Source organism: Seriola dumerili, unplaced genomic scaffold, assembly GCF_002260705.1.
Source record: "Seriola dumerili isolate Sdu_G_001 unplaced genomic scaffold, Sdu_1.0 BDQW01000052.1, whole genome shotgun sequence".
Lineage (NCBI taxonomy): Eukaryota > Metazoa > Chordata > Actinopteri > Carangiformes > Carangidae > Seriola > Seriola dumerili.
This window is the reverse complement of record NW_019174307.1, coordinates 19,449,879-19,458,107: the sequence shown is the minus strand read 5'-3', so window position 1 is coordinate 19,458,107 and position 8,229 is coordinate 19,449,879. Positions and strand designations below refer to the sequence as shown.

Genomic DNA, 8,229 nt, shown 5'->3' with positions numbered 1-8,229 from the left:
TCAGACACATCTTGTGGGCTTTTTCTCATTAGCAGATGGAGTTTGCTCAGTTGTCCTGCAAGAACATCTTCACACAGTAGGACTTTACTAAAATATCAAGTGTTGGTGTTCATTCATTTATATCTCCACTTTTACCAATAAGTTCCATTGGTCAGTCTTTAGGCAATTAGTCAATTTAAGACTGAACCACATCTCTGTGGGCTCGTTAATTCAAGTGCTTTTAGCATTACACACAGTCATTTGATCTGATGTTAATGTAGAACATATTGATTTATGCTTTAATACACAGTGAAACTGATCAAGCTGTTTAAAAAAAATGGCCAATATTACGACTGGTAGTTACATTAAAATGAAACATACGTAGGATTATGTTTAAAGCTGTTCATGAGTCAGTTCTTACACACAGTAAAAAGTAAAAAAGAGGAACGTATCAAGCTCTGATGAAAGGTTAATCACAAGACCACAGCATGTGAGATGTGCCAATGTATAATTGTGGTTTTACAGATGATACATGATAAAAATTAAGGATAATGGCAGGGCTGTTTGCTGACGTTGTAACAAACAACTTCCTTATACCAATGACATTGTACCACGTTGACAGATCCAAGGCGTTAGCCACAAATGAGTGGAAATTCCAATTCTAACAACATAGTTTGGCTTTGGTTTGTGTTTGTTCTCATTTGAACTTGATTTTCTTGAAAAACATGACAGCCCTAGTATGCAGTCCTTACTATTGTGCTGTTTTCTTCTTCTCTTAACCACTGACTGTGTGCTGCTCACAGTTTAGAGCTGGTCTCTTCTTCTCTCTCCCTGAATCCCTCTGCTGTCTTACTCTCTGGCTCTCTCCTCTCTACTCCTGTAGCTGCTCATCATGCTCACTGAAAAGCATGAGGGACCATGAGCTCATGTGACACATTCTGCCCCCTAAAGCACTAAAAAAAAAGAATAACTTGAAGTTACAAAGATGAAACTCAATACAGTTCACAATTATCCCGAGAGAAAAAAAAAAATCATACAGAAGAAAAGAACAGTCTTGGGAGTCACCTGAAAGGAATACTCATTCATGACACGATGCAATTCGCCTGAAACAGATAAAAACACTTTATTTTACTGATTATTCATAGGGACTGAAAAGGAGGTGGGTGTTTTGTGATTTTACCCTCCCTTCTGCATGTTTCAGTCACCATCAACCATCATTGCTTGAACATTCTGCTGCAGGCACCACATTAAAAGAGAATACTGGACTGTACACACAGGGGGGCAATAAAAACTGCCACAGCCAGTCCGGCAATACTGCAAGGCCACCATGGGCTAGACTCAAACACAGCTGAAGAATAGGTCCATGTACAGTTCCAAGTCAGACACTTTTCTGACCTCTGTGTTTTTCTGAAAGGAAAACCGTGCAGAAATTTCAATTTAAATAATTTGAGTCTTTTGTTTGTCCAATGTCCTTCTGAAAAGGTCATGTTTTTTTGTTCAGAGTTCAGATGTCTTTTGTAAAATAAATTATCACAGAAGAATGTAATGTCCTGGCAGCGGTCTGCCCATGTCAGCTTCACAGGAAAGAGGACAGGGCCTCGTCCCCATCCTCATTTCAAGCTCATGTCTGGAGGCAGAGAAAACAAGAGAGCAAGGGCGCACTCCTGATCAGAGTCAAAGGTCATCATCTCACGCGCAGCCGTGACATCATCCACTCAAGACCCTGGCACAACCTGGAGGTAAACAAGACATTGGGAGTGTCGTAGAGGAATGGGGATGTGGAAGAGACAGGGACAGGAATGCAGATGGACACGCATTAAGACAAAAACTCTGTACGTATACCGTATTAGAACAAGATTTTGTGCCACACTTTTCCTACATAAAAGCACCTAATGGTGTGAGTGCATACATTGGCTACAGTTTTAAAGTCCAATTAATCAAAAGTGAGTATTAAATGCAGTTCTCACCCCTCTCCAGTGAGCGCACAGCAGGCCTGGATGTGCCACTGGTGGTCTTTGACAGAGGTAAGCTGGAGGCTCTGGGAGATCTCGGCCACAGACATGCAGCCTTTCACATCCTGCTTGTTGGCAAAGATCAACAGCCCTGCCTTTCTCAAATCCTAGAGGGCAGATAAGAGACATCAAAAGAGGAGAGGGTGAGATATGTAAATTCTTTCAAAGATATTATAACGATATTAACATTTCACGGAAAATGGCTATGACTGAACTGACTCAGCATTTAGTGCATTAACTCCGGATTTAGAGTAAACCAACCATAATTCACCCTCACCCTTATTGTGAAAATTAGTTAATTTTTAAAAAATCTTCTCTAAACACTGATGTGTTTAAAGAGCTATATAAATGAAGTTGATAGTTGAGGGTTACTCCAATGTTTGAACACATAAAAAAAAAAAAAAATCACTATCAGAAAATTAATTATTAATTTATAATTAGATAATGTTTTAAAACTGCTTGAGGCTTTGCAAAATGCTGCTGTTCCATTATAATGATAATAATAATAATAATGATAATAATAATAAAAAAATCACAGTTAAAAGCATTTTCCATAAGGTGTTGGTTTTACATGATTTTGTCTACCCCCGAGACCTCCAACAATTTATATCTATAAAACATGATAAACTGAGGTGTGGCAACGATGCTGTAAACTGTGGACATATCAATTCATGTAATAAAATATCTTACAAGTATCATTGTCTTACTTCATGTGCTAGCATTCTGTAGAGTTCCTCTTTGGTCACTGAAATCCTTTCTCTGTCTGTGCTGTCGACCACCACGATTACAAACTATTCAGAGAAGATGGAGAGAAATAATGGACAGTTAATAATAAAAATCTCAACTTTGTCAGACCCTGGCCTGGACCATAGGTACAGTGGTGCTGCAGTTACACTACACCGCATTATAATGGGAATTCATACATTTTCAAGTAATTCATAACTACTGTGGCAATTTCTTGTCTGTGATAATTCAAAAAGATCTACACTGTTGGATGCCAAAGGAAGCATAACAATTCTTTCTGATTTTGAGCCAACATAACCTACTACCTACCTCTGTGTTTGTGTAGTATGTATTCCACGAAGACCTAAGGGACTCCTGGCCTCCAATGTCCCACATCAGGAAGTGGGTGTTGTTGACCACAATCTCCTCCACGTTGCTCCCAATCGTAGGAGAGGTGTGCACCACCTCGTTCATAGAACTATAACATACAAAATAAAAAAAATAAAAAAATAAAAAAACCTTTGAGTTGTTGGTGACACAAGCAAAATTCACATTTATGCCACATTTTATAGATAAATAAAACTGTGAGGATACGTAAGAAGCTTAGTGAAAGAACTACATTTGTATACTTACAACTGGTACAGAATTGTGGTCTTGCCGGCATTGTCCAGGCCAACAATAATAACTTTGTGCTCTGAAAAGCAATAAAGACACTTACAAAGAATTCACAGAGCAAGCAGTGACATCAATATGTGGGCTAAGTGCTGGTGACTGACTGATGTACGAGTCTTATGTAAACTCAGCCAAGTAATCTGTTTACAGGATGTCTTCTGATGTGGAACTGCATTGAGCGATTCACACAACAGCCCTATTTGTGTTCTTTCAGTTCCAAATTGTGTAGTTTCACACATCTAGCATCGCTGCGACATTGTGGGGCTGTGAACACTGTACTTTCACAGCTACGGATGAGTTAGTGGGTGGTCTTTAGCAAGCTTGTACAATCAGGCTGAACCCAGTAGCAGCTGAGGAGATGGCATTCACAGTTTCTCTCTCTCTCTCTTAAATACAAAGAGGCTTTACTCGTGAAAAAGACAAACAAGATGTGACAACTAGGATGAATTGCTCTCTTGCGGTTGATATGCTGAAGTGACAAGTCAATAGTAAGAAGTCCTGTAGTAAGCACAAGGATAGGATAAAGGTAAAGGACACAAGATTGCTCAGCACTGGTGCATCAAAGTGTTACTTGCTTTTCTATAAATCATTTGCGACATAATTCCCAGCTTCAAGCATCTCTTCACCACTAGGTTTCACATCCTGTGATCACCCAGAACACAAATGAAGAACAAAGACTGTTTGTTGTTATTAGTTATGGACAAAGTGGCAATCAAGAGAAACTAGAGCATGAAAGAGCAGGATCAAGCCCACATTCTACCTACACTTTTAAAGTATGGCTTATCAGAATTATCTCCATGTTTAGTCTACAGAAAAGCCTAGCATCACACAACAAACACACAAAGGCATGCGCACTGGGGATACATTTGGTCTCTTGGTAGGAAGAACTTACAGGGTGATGGCTCTTATACCGACTTTAAAATATTGTCCTAAAACACTTCAGTAGTTTTTGCCAGTTTGAGTTACAATTTCTCAAATTTACCAAAATATACATACATATACACAACTATACATTTACATGCAACTATACAAATACAGTCAAACAATACAGCCACGCAAATCTCTCAGCTGCGGGACTAATAATGAACTATCTCATCTTATCTCTTAAACTATTTCACTTAGAAATAAACATTAGTTGTTTGCACCAGATCATTAAATTGTTAAAGTGAACCGTGTGCTCCAGTATCTTATTTGGTTTCAGTCGTTGAGAAGTGGCCCATTGAACTGTCTAATTATTCTAATGTTTGTACATCCTGGCATAACTCTTTGCAACTGCTTCTGCCAACCAACTCATCCAGGTACACGGAAGACCCCAAGTGCGTTGGTAACAGTAACTGTCAAGAGAGCCTCGTGTGATAATAGCTTCGGCCAGCCACCTCATCATAATGCAGGGAAGTTTAATGGAGGTTTAGCCGGTCAGACAACCACAGGTGTCACCTTGAATATGAATGATGGGATACTTCCTAAGAAATCACAGCATCAGCCTGGTGACTGAGACTGACTGGTTCTTAAAAATTTGTATACCAATATTTAGTATACAATCTTAATATGTTGTGACCAAGAACACTTTTTTCCCCAAAGACTGATATGAAACAGATTCCCAAACGCAGTGAAGAAATGGGCAGCAATTCATTACAGCCTTTAACGGGTTGATATGGTGAAGGTAAATTTAACACAATAAAATAATAAATAAGATGTGCCCCATAATGTTTCTTTGGTTGTAAATAAAAATAAACAAAAAAGAGAGCTGGCCAACAAATAAACTTCATTACATCTTTTTTGTTTGGAAAACTCCTTCAAACCCTCGCAAACCCTGTAACTGTGACTAAAACCTTAAAAAAGAAAAGGAAGTGAAAGCAGTTGCAAACAGAATTGCACAAGATCAAAATGTGAGCCTTGTGTCTTTGCAACTCTCCCATGTTGAATCAAAACAAAACAGCTGTGAGGCAAGGAGTAAATTATTTCAGCTAAAATGCACTTTTAGCAAGCATAACAGACTGCATGCATAGAGATAACACATAGCTGACTACACTGTCTTTGGTGCTTGGAGATCACAAGTCAGTCTGGTGAAACTGCAAGAAGCTGGGGCAAAAAAAGTCTTGTTTTGAAAAACAACAAAAAAAAAAAAAAGGTCACGCAGGTGCCAGCTAAGCTGCCTGCAGACATACTATCTAAACACATTAACCGTTGATATATTTAAAAGCAGGTGGCGCAGTGGCTGCATGGGTTTCCTCCTACAATCCAGTGTCAGTCTGCAAAAAAATATTTTTTTCTTTTTTATCATTATTCTGCAGCTTTGGTAAAATAAATGTCTGAAAATAACAAATCGCACGTCACAATTTCTCAGAGTTTAATGTTGTGTCTTCAAATTGCTTATTTTGTCTGACCAAAAGTACAAAACAGAAAGACACTCAACTTACTATCAAATAGGACAGCAGCAAATCTTCACATTTGAGAGGGTGGAACTAGCTAATTTGGGGTATTTTTGCCTAAAAAAATGATAATTATCTAAATTGACCAACTAACTGATAAATAACTGTAATCCAAAGACATGAAGGTTAGATTAACTTCAAACTCTAAATTCCCCATAATTAAGCACAAACGTGGGTGTCTACGTATGTCTTCCCCAACTCTTGCCCAATGTGTGGGATAGACTGGGACAGTCTCTCTCCAGAGCCCCCTTTCATAATGAACAGGATTAAGATTTCAGAAAATGGAAAGGAATTTTAAAATCAAATCTAAGATCATTTAGAAGCCATGAACAAGTCAACACTGTGAACATGTTTGTTACCATTCCCTTTTAACATTAAACTGTATGGATTCTGTAATGTCTAATCACATTTCCTCTTCACTGTGAATGAACTTCTGTTGTTCCACTGGGTAGAATCAATCAACTGGGGACAGCCATGGTTAAGGCTTCCTTAGACTTGAAAGTGCAGCTGGTGCTAGATAGAGGAGTTACAATAAAAGCCTTACAGACCCCAGGGACAGGAGGGATGGAAGCAAAATGGAGCAGAGCTCAGTGGAGATCTAACAGGGGATGAATCGCCAGACAAAGCTAGCAACAGCAGGAAATGACCACAGTTTTTGCCAATGTTTATGTCAAAAGGCAGTCAAAGGATGTTTGTCAAACATTTTAAAAGACATTAAATGTTGTGTATGCCTACACTAACCATTATTTTAATCTTCAATTGAGATAGTAATTACTTTTTCAATTAATTGTTTAGATTGTAAATTGTAAGCCAATCTCAATTTCCCAGAACCCAATGTGGCTCTTAAAACCTAAATAAAATACAATACACTTAACATTGGTATAAAACAGAGACAGGATACAAGCCAAGGTTGGTTTTTCTGTTGACTGATTAGCAATTATCCACTTTAGTTTTGACGTTAAGTATGTGAACAGCGGATAAACCTTTCTGTCTGGTATCTCGCTGTGTACTTTAATGTATAGGAGTCACTGCACCATCAGCACTATAAGATCTGGAGTACATGTAATAGACCTACTTTACAGCAATTTTGTTCACAGCTGACTGCCCACAGCATGTTAGTCCCATGTGATCCAGTCTGAGTCATGACGAACTAAAACTCCATAGTGAAATTACAGTTATCCCTGTGTTAGACAAGCTAAGCCAACTGTGAATGGATGATGGGTTACTTGTATTCTTGACATTACCATGATAAGGTGATGTGATTACCCTGGGAGTATAAAGTCAATGTGACTCACTCTGAAGTAATCCATTGATCCTTATTCAACCAAGCATTCTGCTGATGTGGCTGACTTCAGTGTGCTCTGTTTGTGTGGCCATCTCCAGTCATAATACTGGCCAACCGGGCTGAACACTGGACCATACGTCGGGACTCAAGTTACAGAGGTTTCGCAATGCAATCTGTTTACTGATTCAAGATCACTAGCCAGGGATCGACTTGGTTTCAACTAACCTGCGCTCCAAACCCCCGAGAGCATAAATAATCTAACACTAAGTTAACGCAGAGACGGTGAGCAGAGTTTGTAGAAAACTACATCCTTCACACGTTAAAATGCGAAACAACAACGTAAACACATATAAAAAGGACATAAATTACAGTGGAAGAAATTATGATAACAAAATAAGACTTGTAAACTGTCATGTGTATAAAGCTGTATCCCAGGCTAGTATGAACGCAGCAGACCTGTATTTCACAGCGGGCCTCCTCTGACCACTGACTCCACTTCGCTCCCATATCTTCGACAGTTTTATGATAAATGCCACGGCACCGTTCTTACCTTGGTGATTAAAAAGCCTCCATAGCTTTGTAAATAGTATTCCCATGGCTGACGATGAGTTTGTTTTGATGCCAGCTTGTAAGAATCCGCTGTAACTTAGCTAGCTAGCGTTGATGATATTTAGTGCTATCAACTTTACCCAGCTAGCTAGCTCGCTAACTACACAGACGAAGAGCTGTCAGAGCATTGAAGTGTAACCGCCATACTTGTATGAAATAATGTTACTGATATCTCTTCCATATGATGTAAGTTCATGTATGACGGTAAATGTATTGCCGAGAACAAAACCGAGACGCTGTCCACTGTGAGTAGCTGATTGGTATCAGCTGGCTGTTGTGAAGTGCGCTGCGCTAGCTAGCTGTCAATCTTGCGCATGCGTGCTTGCACTGTCCTGTTGGAACAAATGATACACCTAAAACTAATGTGGTCTGGTACAACAGAGTACAGCAGTCCAGCAATATATTGTACTGCTTTATGCGGACAGATGTTTCTATTAGTTTATCCACCCCATTTATATCGATGAGGGTAGGCTTAATAGCGGAAACCTCTGTGCAAAACCGTTGAAACATCTGTCTA

General features: G+C 39.1%; 1 protein-coding gene across 1 annotated transcript; it reads right to left on the bottom strand.

Moving 5' to 3' along the window:
- Positions 1–8,018, bottom strand: LOC111218647 (ADP-ribosylation factor-like protein 5A). The gene is made up of 6 exons (XM_022741050.1): positions 7,654–8,018; positions 3,348–3,408; positions 3,045–3,192; positions 2,699–2,782; positions 1,947–2,098; positions 1–1,712 (listed from the first exon to the last, which is right to left on the bottom strand). Exons 1-6 carry the CDS (start codon positions 7,697–7,699, stop codon positions 1,664–1,666), a joined length of 540 nt encoding a protein of 179 aa, XP_022596771.1. The 5' UTR covers positions 7,700–8,018; the 3' UTR covers positions 1–1,663.
- Between the last annotated feature and the right edge of the window lie 211 nt (positions 8,019–8,229).

Excerpts from the sequence above, each read along its gene's own strand:
- LOC111218647 (XM_022741050.1), bottom strand. The coding sequence starts at position 7,699 with ATGGGAATACTATTTACAAAGCTATGGAGGCTTTTTAATCACCAAG. Across the intron at positions 2,099-2,698 it reads ACAGAATGCTAGCACATGAA|GATTTGAGAAAGGCAGGGCT; the intron begins GTAAGACAATGA and ends TCTGCCCTCTAG. Across the intron at positions 1,713-1,946 it reads TGTGCGCTCACTGGAGAGGG|GTTGTGCCAGGGTCTTGAGT; the intron begins GTGAGAACTGCA and ends GTTTACCTCCAG.